This window comes from Psammomys obesus, unplaced genomic scaffold (assembly GCF_907164565.1).
Source record: "Psammomys obesus unplaced genomic scaffold, mPsaObe1.curated_primary_1811, whole genome shotgun sequence".
Classification (NCBI taxonomy): Eukaryota; Metazoa; Chordata; class Mammalia; order Rodentia; family Muridae; genus Psammomys; species Psammomys obesus.
Genome location: NW_026585742.1, coordinates 15,706,193 through 15,724,657, shown reverse-complemented (window position 1 = coordinate 15,724,657; position 18,465 = coordinate 15,706,193). Strand labels below are relative to the sequence as shown.

The window sequence follows — 18,465 nt, the reverse complement described above, 5'->3', positions numbered from 1 at the left end:
TTTAAAGACTAGATCCCTTTCGAAATATAACAGCTCCATCTCTCTATCAGTCTGTCCTATGTCCCATGTACTCTTTAGCCAGTTGTTCTCAGTTTGTGGTGAAAATAGTATTAATAGACGACCCACCCCTCCACATATGTTCTTCCTACTATATGATACATTCTCCTAGGAACTCTTGGCTACTTTTGCTTTTTAGGCACACAGCTTGACAAGTTCTTTCTCACTTTCATGGTTTTGTTATAGGGAAAAAAAAAACATTATTTTTGTTCCAATTTATAACCAATGTAATGACATGATGGTGGAACATGTCTCTAAATGCTCCCTTACACATCTGCTTGGTAACAAAGGCCAGTCTCTGACTGATAGAGCAGGAACAAGGATTTTCCTCTACTTGGCTCTCCTCAGCCATATGAGGTGTTTTTAACCTTTCATCAAAGCTCTCTTATATTTTCTTTTTTTTTTCATTTTTTATTAATTAATTCAATTTACATCTTGCTCATATGCCATTCCCTCCTCTCCTCCTAGTCCCACCCTCCCGCATCTCCTTTCTCCTATTCCTCAGAATAGGGGAGCAAAGCCGTATCCAGACACCCCAGCTTATTTATTCACATGAGGATTGAGATTGTAGTCCTTCCCTGTGGCCTGGTAGGGCAGTCCCATCAGGTGGAAGTGATAAAAAAGAAGGCAACATCATCCATGTCAGAGATATACCCCACTTTCCTAACTAGTGGGCCCACATGACACCTAAGATTCCCATTGGCTACTTATAATTAGAGGACTTGGGTCCAGACCACACATTGTCCTTTGTTTGTGCTTTAGACTCCACAGCGCCTCTGGGCCCTGGCTAATTGGCTCTGACAGTCTTCTTGTGGAGCTTTTGCACCTCTAGGTCCATTTATCCTTCCTCCCTCTTTTCTAGTGGACTCCCTATGCTTCACCCAATGTTTGGGAGTCTCAGTATCTGTTTCAAGCTATTTCTGCTATTTCTGGGTGAAGCCTCTAAGAGAACAACTCTGGTAGGCTCCTGTCTACAAACATATCAGAATACCATTAATAGTGACAGGGGATAGCATTCTTCCATGGAATGGATCTTAGAGTTGGGCCTGGCATTGGTAAGAACTGAAGAAGTTAAACACCAACAACCCAAATAATCCAATTAAAAAAAAGGGATACAGACCTAAACAGAATTCTCATGAGAGGATTCCCTAATGATGGAAAAGCGCTTAAAGAAATGCTCATCCTTAGTCACCAGGAAAATGCAAATCAAAACAACTCTGATATACCATCTGTCAGAATGGCTAAGATCAAAAATTCAAGTGACAAAACATGCTGGAGAGGCTGCGGAGAAAGGAGAACACTCTTCCATTGCTGATGACAGTACAAACTTGTACAACCATTTTGGAAATCAATCTGGAGCTTTCTCAGAAAACTGGGAATAACCATACCTCAAGACCCAGCTATACCACTACTGAACATACACCCTAAAGATGCTCCATCATATAAATAGGACATTTACTCAAGCTTGTTCATAGCAGCTTTACTCGTAATAGCCAAAACCTGGAAACAACTTAGATGTCACTCAACCAAGAATGAATAAAGAAACTGTGGCACTTTTACACAATGGAATACTACTCAGCCATTAAAAACAAGGAAATCATGAAATTTGCAGGCAAATGGATGGACTAGAAAAGATCATCCTGAGTGAGGTAACACAGACCCAGAAAGACACACATGGTATGTACTCACTTTTAAGCATATTTTAGTCAGGATAGATATACTACAGTGCGCAGAAGATAAATAACAAGAAGGACTTAAGGGAGGATGCATAAATCTCACTCAGAAAGAGAAATAGAATAAGCAGAGGTAGTGGTTGAAGAGAGGAAACAAGGTAGGCGAGGGAGCACAGACAGTAATACGGGAGAAGGTCAGACCTGGAGAGAATAGGGGCAAAAGGGCAAAAGGCCTTCAGAGAAAAGAGAAATGGTGGGCAGGGGCATTTCTGCAACAAGTTGCAGACATAAATCAGAATAAATCTCTGGGAGAATAACAGGGGCCATGAAGACTGAAGAAATCACCAACCCACCCACAAAAACCTCAATCCAAAACTTAATCTATCTACAAGACCTGCAAAGATGGAACAGATAGAGCTCTATTATATTTTCTTCCACTTGTAAGCCATTAGTCTGCTCAATCTCTCTTACATGTTCAAGCCATACATGGCATAAAGGTAAGCTAAAGAACTTATGTTTACTTTTATCTTTCTCTTTATAAATTATATTTGATAATGAAACAATGATTCACATGTCTCTACAGTCAAATGCACCACCTGCAACAGACATAAAATAAAACTTGATAAGCCAAACAACACATTTCTATTATGGAAAGCAGTCATTCAAGCTAGTCATGACTAAATCCACTAATGCTCCACTTGAATGAAGAATTTCATAAACTAGCTCCCTAACAGGCTTAATAATTGTTTACCAAAATGAGAATTTTATTTTGTCAATTTTATTTCTCAATTAAACAATTATTTTTAAAGTCTCACTCAACATTTTAAAGAAAGAGAAGAACAGAGAAAAAAAATAAATTTAAAAGATGATTTAACCTTAAAAGCTTCTTCTTTGTTGCTGAATTTTCTGGAGTCTTTGGAAACTTGGCCATATACTTCTTGGGTGTGCTCAATATGGGCTCAGCTGAATTTGGCTCTGAGTGAGTCTGTCTACCCAAAAATTGTCTTGCATCTGATTTAAAATCCACCTGGTATTTGTGAGGGGATTCTGAATCAATGACCAGGGCATTCTCTGGGTCATCTTCTTTTTCACTATCTGATGAATACTCCAAAATTTCTGTAGAAATTGGCTGAAAAAAAAAAAATCAAAATAGATATAATTAAATATTCTTCACTTAAGAATATATATATATCGTTTTGATTTAAAAAAGAAAAAGTCTAAGTGCTCTAAATAAATAAATGACTGAATAAATAAATAGATAGATAGATAAATAAATAAATAGATGGATAAATAAATAAATAAATAAATAAGAAATAAATAAATAAATAAATAAATAAGCAGCAAAAATAGGTTAAACTAGTTGTAAGCCAGGGATTATCTTATAGACTACACCAAAATCACCACAATTGTATTTCTCTTCCTTCAGCGAACTAGGCACATGCACCATATATACAGAAATCTCCAAAGTAAACTAATAAACACTACCTAAAAGTCTAAGAGCAGTCAATACCTAACAATCATGGGGATGGATGGTTATTTCTTAGCTTTTAAATTTTAATGATTAGATAACATTCATTATTTGCCACAAACCAAATATAAAGATGTTGTCTCCTTAGGTATAAAGCATTTTAATTCAGCTAAGAATAAATAAGTAAACTTGCTTTATCTGTCATAATTCCAACATATTTTCTAGAGTCCAGTTAGAAATCTTTAACATAAATAGGAATTATTTAAGAATGTAATTGTCTAGCTTTTTTTTTTCTTACTCATATTTGTGAAGTGGATTAGAAAAAAGAAATTTGCATCACAAGGCCATCCTACAGGAGCTAATCACTGCTTTCTTTTGATGTTCTGTCTTTGCTCTGACACAGGTTAAGTGTACTGGCTGGTTTTAATGTCAACTTGAAACCCTGGCCAGAGTTATTTGTGACAAAAGAACATCAGCTAAAAAATGGCCTCACCAGACTGGCCTTTGGGGCATTTTCATAATTAGTGATTAACAGGGAGTGCCCAGACCATTGTGGGTGATGCTGTTTCTACTAAGTAGTCCTGGCAGTATATAAAAACCAGATCCAACAAGCCAGTGAGCAGCATTACTACAAGGCCTAGGTATTAGCTCTGCTCTTCAGGTTTCTGCTTGAGTTCCTGCCTTGACTTCCTTACTCGAAGTATTGTGAGGTGGGAGTGTAAGTGAAATAAGCCTTTCTTCCCCAGGTGACTTTTGGTTATGGTGTCTTATTACAGCAATAGAAATTTTCATTTTCATTTTCATTTCATTTCAATTTCATTTTCATTCCAGCAATGGAATTTTATTTTCATATTACTTGGTTTTACAGGTCAATTCCATGTTGTCCTAGTTTTAGTAATAATTTATCCTTCAATATTTGGATTTCACAGGTTCTAGCAGCCTTCTATAATTTACTATGTACACTAAAGCATAAATTTCCTAAAAGTGTACTTCATCATGAGTTAAATGGGACTTCCATAAACATTTATTTCAAACATATGTCTGTGTCCCATCCTTAAGAGTCCATATTCATCCCTGGTAATGCAGGAAGCACTGAAAACAGGAAGAGTATTCAAGCAGCAGAGTCTGTGAGCATGTGTATGTTGTTACAAAAGTGCTAGAGTTTGCTAATGTAGACAGAGGCTTACTGCACTGGGTCTTTTTTGAAATTATATAGTTAAGTACTTGTGAAAAGCCTTTAAAATTACATTATCCATCCTGTATCATTTAAGAAATAGTTCTGGTATGTACCTTTACAGTTTTCAAAAGACAAAAACAAAACAGAACAAACAACCTTTGAAAAGAATGAAAAGCATGGTTCTATTGCCTTTCCACACTTGTAGTTCTAAGTCTAAGTCATGGCAGCTACATAATTAATAAGCACTAGAAGTACATGCTTTCCTCACAATACTACTTCTGCATAAATACTGAAAATAAGCCACGAAAGGAACCAGAGCATTTTAAACTGAAAAGGATGATACATGATACCTTTTGTATTCCTTGAGAACTGTACATCTAAATAATTCAACCTTTTCCTTATGAGACGTCCCCCCAACCCCTTCGGGGATTGAATGTAGAATTCTTCCGCACTTAGCTAACTCTGAGCATTTTTTTTTTTATTAAAAACTCTATATAGCCCAGGTATACTATGAACTGTAATGCTCCAGCCTCAACTTTTGAATAGCTGGGATTTTAAGTCTGTACCCCCAAGAATGGCTGAGAAATTTTCTTTAGAATAAAGGTTTTCATTTCATTCTAAAGCAAGATCTCTCAACCTCAGTTCTACTGCCAGCTATTGTTAGGACAATATGAAAGTCATGCACTGTGGAATGGTTAGTAATATCCCAGGCCTATACCCACCAAATAATAGTAGCACATGCTGAACAAGTCATGACAATGAAAACATTTCTAGACATAGCCTAATGTTTACTGGAAACAAAAGTACCCTTGTTGTAAATAAAAAAATAAGTGTGAGACTATATAATATTTATTTATTTATTTATTTATTTATTTGTTTGTTTATTTATTTATTTATTTATTTATTTATTGGCCCTGAAGTTATCACGGCAGTATTATTTAACCTACTATCACAAATAGATTTTATAATTGCCTTATGTATCTTGTGGCGGGCAGATATTTCATCTACACTGGCTCAAATACCTCACCATCCATCTCCCAGCCCCCATCCAATGGCATCCGCCTTAATCACCCTCATCTGATCTACCTTCCATCCATAATCCCATGGTACTTGCTTGTATTCTTCATCTTGGCCTTTTTGCACCATTACTGGAGTCCTTCCTCTTGGCCCACGTGGGTTTTTTTCCCCCCACACTAATCCATTATGGGGTCTTTCCTCCTCTCTTCCTGTCCATCTGTTTCCCCATGATTCTCTTGAACCAAAAAGCCTGGGAACCTTAACCATGCCTACCCCATTCTGCCCTGCCCAGGTATAGGCTGTTTAACCAACCAAGATATAATGACTTGGTAAAGTTTACACAATAAGGCTAGGTTTACATAATAAGGATAGGTATATGTGAGAATGAGCTCCTCTGAGCAGGGATAAGATGGGGCGGGGGGACTTTAAAATACACAGTACCAGGCCAACCCTCAACACACCACCATTAAGAACCACTGTCCTAGAAAGGGACACAGCTTGTGCTATAGACTCATAGGCAAATGTGAAGAGGATTCAAAGTACATTGGAGGTAGGATGGAGGCTGAACTCAATTCCTTATAAAACACTGCAGTACAAGTATTGCAAGAGAAAATTTACTTTGGTTCAAAAAACCATTAAGAGCAAAGCTCAGAGGATAGAGACAAGGAGAAGTAAGAGTTTACTTCCCAAGATCTGTCACATGGAATAGAATGCTAGGCATTCTCATAGAAGACAGGGAGAAAGGACAGTCCAAGCAGAAAGAATACTGTGTGATCTAAGGGAATACAAGTCAGGCAAGGAAACAGTAGCAAGAGACACAGCTGTTTAAGTGTTTACAATACTGGGCAGTGGATACAGCTTTGTTCTGAGGCAGCAGAGAACTGCTGGCTTTTTAAGCAGAAGCTTATAATATCAAATGCTAATGTGGAAGGATTAGCAAGACAACATTCTGAAGAACAGACTGTGACATAAGAAAGTGAGAGGACTTATGCCAGCATAAGCCTACCAGAAGGCTGCTGAATAATCAGAGCAAGAAGTCATAAGAGAACTTGAGTAGACGGGAACAGGGACAGGTGGATGTGAAAGAAAGCCAACAACAACAAAAAAATGCAAGTACATGGAGGCCTCTTCTACTGGGAATGAAATGTGGATATGAAGTCAGAAGACCCTATGCATCACACGTGAGCAACAAATGAGTGAGGCTGCATTTGCGCAGAAGGGAATTTAGGAACTCAGGTGTGGATGGGCAATTCCAACAATGAGTTAGATCTTGATACACACACATGGAATACATAGGACAAAACTGGCCATCATGCAGCTGTGGCTTCGGTAGAAGATACACCTTTGGGAATCCAAAGATTAGGAACAATCTGTAAAAAAAGAGAGAAGACTACCCAAGGAAAGTACATATCTTTGAGAAGAGAAGGGCCAGTCTAGCAACTTGAGAATGTTAAAAACACTTAAGCTGACTTGTGGCAGGGAAGACCAGTGTAAAAAAAAAAATGGTTTTCATCTGACAAAAGAGAGACTGTAGATAGAAGAAACCCAAGAGACCTTGTGACAGTATGTTTGGAGAATAATTTGGAGGTGAGGTTTAAAAAAGCAGATCTGCTAATCCTCTTAGAAAGCTCATAGCTCTTGTATTTGCTTTCAATAGTAGAAAAGGTAACAAAAAGAAGCATTTCTTCAGCTTTACACAGCTAGTAAGATACTTTTAAAGTCACATCATAAAACCCACATAAATTTCCTCAGCAAAGAACAGTAAATATTAAGAGTAGAGTAGGTAGTATCTTAGAATTTCCAGGCATCAATCATGATTTACTTCTGGTTTATGCTGTCAATTGTTAAATGAGAAGTAAATTATAAATTACAATACAATGAATGCCTGCCATCCACATACTATCATAGCTGCTATAATTAATAAAACCCTTAGCTTGTTTTATATATTTACAGTAAATTGAAGAGGAGAAAATAAACTAAAATCACACAACAACTTGGGAACAATCCCAAACATAGTATGTATAGAAAAGAAAAAGGAACAAACAAGTTCACTGGGGACAGGAATAGCTTAGAGATTCTTATAGAATTTGACTCTGACATGGTCCCAAGCCTTGACCTGCTGCCAAGTTATTACTCTAAAAGCAGAGTATTTATTTAACTTTCCTTTGTTTCTTCATCTTCAAACTGGAGAGAATAATACTATATTAAATAATTAGCAAATGTTAGCTGTGCTTATTAGCTCCTGTGGTAGTTTAAATATACATTTTGTATTTATTTTTATAAAGATTTTTCCTCAGTTTTAGCACAAATTTCATACAATAAAGGGCAATGAAAAATTTAGTAAGTAATGTATTTGGTGACAATAAAAATAACATTGTCTTAGATGACCAAAGAAAACATGAATTCATCACATCCTATTAACAGAACCAAAGTACAACAAACATCTATGGGGAACAATGGGTAACCAACTTGCTTACATCCACAGAATCTGAAGAAGACAGATGAACTCTCCATGCATAAACACAGACAGAACCAAGATATTTAAACAGGCAGAAGTTGTCTTATACTGAACCTAACTGTTAGAAATGTTTTCTCAAATCACTTACCTGAAAAATTCATTTCAATTTTCTTTACGTCTGAATAGCATTCCACTGTATGTATCACATTTTTATTATTTACTAATCAGTTTGGGGATATTTAGGTTGTTTCCATTTCCTAGCTATTGTAATAGAGAAGCAATGAACACAGCTGTGCAGTATATAGAGTAGGCTATGGAATTTTTTGAGCATATGCCAAGTTATGGTATAGGTGGGTCAAATTGTAAATATATTTATTTCTTTTTCAGAACTCTCCACACTAATTTTCATAGTGGCTGCACCCGTTTGCAATCCCACAAACAAGTGAGGGTTCCTTTGTTCATATCCTCACCAGCATTTGTTATTGGCTGTTTTCTTGACAGTGACCCTTGGGACTGGGGAGAGATGAAATCTCAAAGTTGCTTTGATTTACATATCCCTAATTGCTAGGTATAATGAACATTTTTTTGAGATCTGTTTTTCTTTACTTCTTTTTCTGAGAACTCTGTTCCTATCTATAGGCCACTTTTTGAATGGGTCTCTGAAAGAAAAATAAAACTCTTTGGCTTTTGTGTTCTTTCTATATTCTGGATATTAATTATCTGTCAGATGTTGAGTTGGCAAAGACCCTCTCCCACTCTATGAGCTTCCTCTACACTTGGTTGATTGTTTCTATAACTATACAGAAGATTTTAGATTTTAAGTTTCTATTTGTCATTTGGTAGCCTTAATTCCTGGGCACACATGAAGTCTTGTTTGATCCCCAAAACTGCAGATCATGGTCCTACAGAACTTGGGAGCTAACGGCATGAGGATAAAAGCCCAATGTCATTCTCTATCATTCAGCAAATTCCAGGGCATCTGACATTAATAAAATTCTGTTGCAAAAATAAAATGGTTATTTTTTTTAATGTGTTCATCTTCCCTATTAACTAAGTCAGAATAGCTACTATCTAAACAAAACAAAAACATAGTAAGGATATGGAGAAAGGAGAACTCTTATTCAGTGTTGGTATGGAAACTGGTAAAACTAGTGTGAAAATATCTCCAAAAACTAAAAACAGAATTACATCAGCAATATGGGTCAGGCAATAAAGGCTCCTGCTGTCAATCCTGATGACCTGAGAAGCCACATGGTGGAAGAAGAGCGATAACTCCTACAATGCACAAAGTGGGTTTTTAAAAAGTAGACTTAGAGTATGATATATCTATACTGTTCCTGAGCAAATACATAATGAATAATACATCTATTACTCTATTCATAATAAGAAAATAAAAATCAGCTTTGATGTGAATAATTGAGGAAAGCCTAATGAAAATGTGGAATATATATAATGAAATTTTAATCAGCTATAAATAAAAATGAAATCTGAAGGAAAATTAATAAAATTCAAAATGTTATAAAGATAAAAACTATATTCTATCATATGCCTACCCTACCTGCTAGTTTTTATTTCTGTACATTTTTATAGGAATGACAAAAAGACAGTGAGAAAATTAAAAAAAGATTTATGAGAAGAGAATTAAAAAGCTCTAAGAACTGTGAATGTACTAAAACACATGTGATATGAAAGTACTGGGAAAATAACAAGGTATGGTTTAAGCAAACAGGAATGATAGGGAAATATATCAGACAAGATGATTAAGAGAAGCAATCAAATTAAGTGTATAAAAAAAGCAAGGGATGGAGAGATGGCTCAGGGGTTAAGAACACTGGCTGTTCTTCCAAAGGTCCTGAGTTCAATTCCCAGCAACCACATGGTGGTTTACAACCATCTATAATGAGATCTTGTGCACAGACACACATGCAAGCAGAATGTGATATAATTAATATATAAATAAATCAAAAAATTAAAAAAAAAAGATTAGAATGAAAAAATCTTGGGCTAGAATGATGGCTCAGCAGTTAAGAGCATTGGTTGTTCTTCCAGAGGCCCTGGATTCAAGCCCCAGCATGCACATGGCAGCTCACAACTGTTTGTAACTCCAACTCCAGGGGATCTGACACCCTCACATACATATAGGCAAAACACCAATGTACATAAAATAAATATAAAATACTTTTTTAAAAAGCCATAAAATTTGAATGAAAATGGTCTCCATGGACATACACACACACACACACACACACACACACATATTTATTTAAATGGAATACTGAACATGAACAGATAAAGTCTTTTCCCAGAATTTATGTGTTAGTAATTGAAAATCCCATAAATAGGAGTGGGATGCCTCCCTATAAGTGGCCTGTCAATGCCTTGTTGCCATGCTCCTCTGTCATAGTGAACACTTAACACTTTAGAACATCAAGCCAAAATAAATATTTTTTTCTATAAGTTGGATTAATTTTTTCAACAACAAAAGAGTAAATAATAAGAAGTTGGTACCAGGAGTTGGATATTCTTGTCATAGGCCTGACCATGTTGATTTCTTAAGGAATGTAGGATATTTTGGAAGTTTAACGTACAAAAGTGATTGAACTGTAAGCAGAGCTTAATGGGCCATTCTACTACGAACCTGGAAGACAGGACCTAGAAATGCAGACTATAGTGACCCACCTAAAGAGGTTTTAGAAAAAAGCAATATTAGCAACTGGGCTAGACACTGTTCTTGTGGCATTTTGTAAAAGAATGTGCTGCTTTCTCTTCTTGTCTAAGAACTTGCCTAAAAGCTATATTTAAAAGTAAAATACTATAACTACAGACACTGAGGAAATCCAAACAATCATCAGGACTTACTTCAAAAGTCTATATGCCACAAAATTTGAAAATCTAAATGAAATGGACAATTTTCTTGATCGATTTGACTTACCAAAGCTGAATCAGGACCAGGTAAATCAACTAAATAGTCCTATATCCCCCAAAGAAATAGAAGCGGTCATCAAAAGTCTCCCACCCAAAAAAAGCCCAGGACCAGATGGCTTCAGCGCAGAATTCTACCAAACCTTCAAAGAAGAGCTAACTCCAATTCTCTTCAAGCTATTCCACAAAATAGAAACAGAAGGAACACTACCAAATTCATTCTATGAAGCCACAGTCACCTTGGTACCTAAACCTCACAAAGACTCAACAAAGAAAGAGAATTTCAGGCCAATCTCCCTTATGAACATTGATGCAAAAATACTTAACAAAATACTTGTAAACCAAATACAAGAACACATCAAAGATATTATCCACTATGACCAAGTAGGCTTCATCCCAGGTATGCAGGGGTGGTTCAATATACAGAAATCCATCAATGTGATCCACCACATAAACAAATTGAAGGAAAAAAAACAACATGATCATCTCCTTAGATGCTGAAAAAGCATTTGACAAAATCCAACATCCATTCATATTTAAAGTATTGGAGAGATTAGGGCTAAAAGGCACATATCTAAACATAGTAAAGGCGATATACAGCAAGCCTATAGCCAACATCAAACTGAACGGAGAGAAAATTAAAGCAATCCCACTGAAATCAGGGACAAGACAAGGCTGCCCACTCTCTCCATATCTCTTCAACATAGTGCTGAAAGTCCTTGCTAGAGCAATAAGACAGTTGAAGGAGATCAAGGGGATACAGATTGGAAAGGAAGAAGTCAAATTATCACTATTTGCAGATGATATGATTGTATAGATGAGTGACCCCAAAAACTCTACCAGGGAATTCCTACAGCTAATTAACACCTTCAGCAAAGTGGCAGGATACAAAATTAACTCAAAAAAATCAGTAGCCCTCTTGTATACAAAGGACAAAAGGGCCGAGAAAGAAATTAGAGAAACAACACCATTCACAATAGCTGCAAAGGACATAAAGTATCTTGGTGTGACCCTAACCAAGCAAGTCAAAGACTTGTATGAAAAAAATTTCAAGTCTCTGAAAAAAGAATTAGAAGAAGATATGAGAAGATGAAAAGATCTCCCATACTCATGGCTTGGCAGGATTAACATAGTAAAAATGGCCATCTTACCAAAAGCAATCTACAGAGTTAATGCAATTCCCATCAAATTGCCAACACAATTCTTTACAGACCTGGAAAGAAAAATTCTCAACTTCATATGGAATAACAAGAAACCCAGAATTGCTAAAACAATCCTCTACAATAAAAGATCTTCTGGAGGTATCTCCATCCCTGATCTCAAGCTGTACTATAGAGCTACAATTATAAAAACTGCATGGTACTGGCATAAAAACAGAATGGTGGATCAATGGAAATGAACAGAAGACCCAGAAATAAACCCACACACTTACGGACACCTGATTTTTGACAAAGATGCCAAAACCATACAATGGAAAAAAGATAGCATCTTCAACAAATGGTGCTGGTCCAACTGGATGCCTACATGTAGAAAAATGAAAATAAATCCATACTTATCAGCCTGCACAAAACTGAAGTCCAAGTGGATCAAAGACCTCAACATAAAACCAGCCACATTAAATCAGCTAGAAAAAGAAGTGAGGAATACCCTAGAGCTCATTGGTACAGGAGAAAACTTCCTGAACAGAACACCAACAGCACAGGCTCTAAGAGCAACAATCAATAAATGGGACCTCATGAAACTGAAAAGCTTCTGTAAAGCAAAGGACACCATCATCAAAACAAAGCGAATGCCTACAGATTGGGAAAGAATCTTCTTCACCAACCCTTTATCTGACAGAGGACTCATATCCAGTATATATAAAGAACTAAAGAAGCTGAAAACCAGCAAACAAAGTAATCCACTTAAAAAATGGGGAACAGAGCTAAAGAGAGAATTCTCTGTAGAGGAATATCGAATGGCAGAGAAGCACTTAAAGAAATGCTCAACCTCATTAGCCATTAGGGAAATGCAAATCAAAACAACCCTGAGATTTCACCTTACACCCATCAGAATGGCCAAGATGAAAAACTCAAGGGACAACACATGCTAGAGAGGTTGTGGAGAAAGGGGAACCCTTCTCCACTGCTGGTGGGAATGTAAACTGGTACAACCACTCTGGAAATCAATCTGGCGCTTTCTCAGACAACTAGGAATAGGGCTTCCTCAAGATCCAGCCATACCATTCCTAGGCATATATCCAAAGGAGGCTCAAGTACACAAAAAGGACATTTGCTCAACCATGTTTGTAGCAGCTTTATTTGTAATAGCCAGAAGCTGGAAACAACCCAGATGCCCCTCAACTGAAGAATGGATGTAGAAATTGTGGTACATCTATACAATGGAGTATTTATTACTCAGCAATGAAAAATAAGGAAATCATGAAATTTGCAGGTAAATGGTGGGACCTGGAAAAGATCATCCTGAGTGAGTTGTCCCAGAAGAAAAAAGACACACACGGTATATACTCACTCATATAAACATACAACATCTACACAAACTAAGCAAAAGAGAGGAGCCTAACTAAAATGCTCAATCCCCATCCTGAAAGGCAAAGAGGATGGACATCAGAAGAAGAAGAAAACAGGAAATAACCTAGGAACCTGCTACAGAGGGCCTCTGAAAGCCAGAAGAAGAAAACAGGAAACAATCTAGGAACCTGCCACAGAGGGCCTCTGAAAGCCTCTGCCATGCAGACTATCAAAGCAGATGCTGAGCCTGATGGCCAACTGTCGGGCAGAGTGAATGGAATTTTAGGTAAGAAGTGGGAATAAGCAAGAGCTGGAGAGGACAGGAACTCCACAAGGAGGGCAACAGAACAAGAAAATTTGAACACAGGGAGCTTCCCAGAGACTCATACTCCAACCAAGGACTATTCATGGAGATAACCTAGAACCCCTGCACAGATGTAGCCCAGGCAGTTCAGTGTCCAAGTGGGTTACATATAATGGGAAGAGGGACTGCCTCTGACATAATCTGATTTTGGCCTGCTCTTTGATCACCTCCCCCTAAGGGGGGAGAAGCCTTGCTAGGCCACAGAAGATGACAATGCAGCCACTTCTGATGAGAACTGATAGACTAAGATCAGAAAGAAGGAGAGGAGGACCTCTCCTATCAGTGGATTTGGGGAGCAGCATACATGTAGAAAGGGGAGGGAGGGTGGGATCGGGAGGGGAGGAGGGAGAGGCTTATGGGGGGATACAAAATGAATAAAGTGTAATTAATAAAAGTTAAATAAAAAATAAAAAAAGTAACAGATTACTTTCTTTGGCAAAGTTTTTAAGACAGTATAATACTGACTCTTGAGTAGTTATTAGTGATCACTCTTACACAGTTATAAAATTTTTCTTCCTTAAAGCTCATCCCAAAGTTACTTTTCTTGGCATTAAAGCCATGAATCTCAGTTTGGCATACTCGAAGGTCTCTGGAATGACTTCTTAAAGTTGGAGCAAGTGACAATACAGACAAGTGAAGCCATGTAACCCTGTATTTGCTGACATTTATTACAACCCTTTGATGACAGATCACTGGTTTACACATACAGTGTTATGACTTAGTGATTCAGTCAGTTCACAAAGGACCATGCAGGACACATGAAAACTTAGTGGCCTATCATCAAACATCCTCTTTCCACTACAGCCCAGATCTATCTCTAGAAGGGAGAAGAGATGCTCATAAGTTACACTGAGTCCTTGCACCCAAACCCTGAGAACCTCTGCTGATTTGTTTATTTGGTCCTGCTTCTAGACCTAAACCCTATCTGCTAGGGAAATCTCAAATACTACTGGACTGGCTGGGTCATATGACTCAAATGGAAGAGCAGCATGAAACTGTCGAGTCTTCTATTCTACGCTTACTGAACGTTTTTTAAGTAACTTGGTATACAGTACTGGTTTCCAACCTTCCTAATTTTGTAACACTTTCATACAGTTCCTCATGTTTGTGTTGACCCCAACCACAAAATTATTTTCATTGATACTTCATAACTGTAATTTTGCTATTGTTTTGAATCATAATGTATAATGTAATCGGATATGCTGGATATATGATACACGAAGGGAAGTCTGATCTCCAAAGGAGGCACAACCCACAGGTTGAGGACTGCTGATATACAGGCCACATTAACACACCCAAGTGTCAAAAGTACTACCTCTAAAATTCAAATATGCCCACAAAGCATTATAACTTTCTTTGATGGTATCTGAGACAAGGTGCAACAAGTTATCCTTCATCTTAGAGGGTGTATCTATGCATGATCCATACCCCTAGACTCCACGAAGTTTAGCTCCTGCTTTAATTTGGTTTGATTTATTTCCCATCCCATGGCGTACTTGTTATATCATATTCACTTGGTCCAATCTGCATTGTGCCATCCATGTATCAGATCACTAGTGAAAGACACCAAGATCACTATGAACTAAATGATGACATAGGAATGGAGGTTATGACAGTGAAAGTGTGCTACTGGCCTTGACAACTGAAAGCAAATTACTTCTGGTGTGCCGTATAGATAGATATAAGGATGTTACATATCAGATTACAGAGTATGTTAACGTGTTCAAGCGAGGAGACCCTTGTGAGTAGGGGAAATGCCTGGATTGCCTCCATATCTGACCACAGCACAGAATACAAGATCACTGGTGAGGGGAGTAGAAGATAAATTAACAGAAAGTCTTGCAAAGGTCTTCCCTTACTCACACTACAGTCAATTGGTAGTTAATATGGCAATTTCAAAAAGACTGTGAAAAAAGTGAAGAGTCTTCTGCTTTCTTTACAAGTACCTATTTCTTACTTCTTAAAGAAGAAAACAAGGAAAGTCATGATATAGCAGTTGCAGTTGGAATGATTGTTTAAAATTACATCATAGGCTCTTAACGACTGAGCCATTGCTCCAGACCTAGAGAGGTTGTACTATTATAGCAGTCATTCTTCAGCTTCCACCCAGTTGCTACAAAGGCGAAAAGCTAAAGCCATGGATTTTCTCACATTAAAGAAAACAATCAAACAAAAATTTTTGCTGGGATAAACAGGTTTCACAAGCTACAGCCAGTTACAGATCTGTAACCCACTTAGCTCACCTTTCCAACCCAAACATTTCCAACCTCAAGTGACAGTTGAGAATGAGAATTCCTGTTCAGACAAAGGGTGCATTAAAAAGATATTGTTCATCTCCTCTGTCCTAAAGCACAAAGTCTGAAAGAGGAAAGAAAATGAGAAACACGAGGCAAAGGTACACCTAAGGAGAATAGACGAAGGGAGAAGTTACAGTGTTCTGGGAAAGAATCTGCTGAATCAAAGTTCATTAAGCAGCAGATGAGAGGGGAAAGAGCTGAGTACTGCCAAGGCCAAAAGGACTTCTCAGGTAAACGATGCAGAACTCTGCCTGACACAAGCACTCCCTCACTCCCTCAGCCTCTGTTTGTCTGCACTGATCACAGATGAACAAAAAGTAAAAGAAATGCTATACTATAGTGCTCCACCCACTCCAGCGTTGTCAGTGTAGCATATCAATAGATTGTGCTACTAGGTGGAAGATACACTTTCTTCGGAAATACGCTCCCTGGAGGTCCCTAGGAAGTGTGTCCCCCCTCCCCCCCAACCACCTAAGTTAAAAAGACGTATTCTAAGATTTCTGTGCTTTCTTGGTCGCAGTTGTGGGGTTGGATTAATGAGTCTTTTGATTTTTCTCTATGATTCTTGGAATAGCACAATTAACTATTCAAGGAAACATTTTTGATAGATTACTAAAGCTTTAACAAGAATAGAATGGAAAAAAATAATTTTAAAAGAAGTAATAAATCAGATTCAGTATCAGAAAGCATTACAAGAATAGTGAAAAAATAATGGGCTCCTCCTTAGGAAAAGAGAGCATAGGAAAGTACAGCTGGTTCGAGCATGCCTCCCTTTGGCGTCTTGTTTCTAAGGAAGATTATAAATCTTTACCAAGACATATGAGAGGATGGTTAACAAAGGTGTATTTAGACTTTGATACAGAGAAAGATTTTGTCAGGTATCTGACTTAGCTCCTGACTTTCCTCTTCACTGGTTAGCAATAATGAAACTGCAGTTTGAGGGTTTTTTTGTCCTTTGTTTGCTCTGATCAAAAAGTTCCTAGGCCGAAATTTCTTGTGGGCACTGCTTTATGTTTGGCTACACTTTTGAGTTAAAATGTAAACTTTGTATTCTTGGTAAAAATTTAAGTGTTCCGGGAAGTATGCCAACTTTAAGGTGTTTCCCTATGTAATTACTATAAAATTATTAGCCTGACTTCAGAAAAATTGCAGCAGAATCACTCTTTGGTGTGGCCTCTGTCTGTCAACTTGTCTGAAACTGTGCCTTCCTGATATACAAACCTCTGATTCTCCGGCGGACATGGGGAACCCGACTGGGCTGGTCCGTGGCACTATAGTGAGAATTTTGTAATATATTTTCATTTTAACCCTAGGAATGGGGAAATGGAGCTGCTTTGCTCTAACAAGGGCGTGATTTTGCCAGTGGCAGATAATTTCTGCAAGTGTGTGACATTTGGAATTCTAGGGACTTTTCAAAGGATATATAAATGTCCCAATGATAGGTGGCTGGTTGATGGTTAGATGCTGTTGGCTGTTATTTGTCAAGAGGTTGTGTATAAAGAGGAGGAAAGAAATTAAATATCCTGATGGCACAGATCAAACTTGTCCCAAGAAATTAGACACCCCTCATCAACAGAAAGTAGTCTAACGATAATAATGTTCCCTTTCCCCTCTATCCTTTTTTTGTTCTCATATCTAACATGAGGGTATTGAAAGGGAAGAAGTGAAGGGGTGGAGAAGGGATAAAGAAAAAAAAAAGAACCCACAAAGTACAGGATACAAACTGGAATTTTGATAAAACTGATGAAAACTATACGGTCATACTGTTTCAAAGCGAATTTAGTGGGACACAGCCCAGAGTCTTTCAAAGGCTGCCCTCCTCTGCCAGCCCCAGGCAGGACCAACAGGCACTCTCAGTCTGGTAAAAGTTGAAGGCTATCTGCTTAGACCTTACCAAAAAACAAACACAACAGCCTGATAAAAATAAACTTATTCATTTACATAAACAAAGCAACAGAAAGATACAAGATATTGCTATGACTTGTTCTTCAAGGTTAGGGATTTGGAACAGAGACCCATTCACTCACTATAGGCATGTTTTTACCACTAAGCTAAGCCTCCAGACCCATACACTATTTCTGGTTACAAGTAAGACTTCTTCTATATTCAAGGCAAAGACTGAGGAAGGGAAGAATTGACAAAGAAGCTGTTTTTAAGAAGGCAGAGGAGCCTGCTCAATGATACACACCTATGATCCCAGCAGTCCAGGAGGCAGAAGCAGGCAGATCACTGTGAGTTCAAGGCCAGTCTGGTCTACAAAGTGAGTCCAGGACAGTCAAGGCTACACAGAGAAACCCTGTCTCAAAAAACAAAAAAATAAAATAAAATAAAATTGAAAAAAATAAGACAGTGGAGTAATGGAACCATGTAGGTGTCCAAGAAAACAAAGGCAAAAAAACAAATCAAACATTAAAAAATACATTTCTCTTTAATAGATAGATAGATAGATAGATAGATAGATAGATAGATAATGCATGTGTGTGTGTGTGTGTGTGTGTGTGTGTGTGTGTGTGTGTGTGTGT

The 18,465-nt window shown here is 37.6% G+C and overlaps 1 protein-coding gene across 1 annotated transcript in view; it reads right to left on the bottom strand.

Annotated features, from left to right (window-relative positions):
* Window positions 1-18,465, bottom strand: part of LOC129670528 (DNA repair-scaffolding protein-like) — a gene marked incomplete at its 3' end in the record, with an annotated part of 244,997 nt that overhangs the window by 161,211 nt on the left and 65,321 nt on the right. The window contains exon 6 of the mRNA XM_055599034.1: window positions 2,606-2,859. Within this exon, the coding sequence (XP_055455009.1) occupies window positions 2,606-2,859 (254 nt within the window). The remainder of the gene's footprint in view (window positions 1-2,605; window positions 2,860-18,465) is intronic.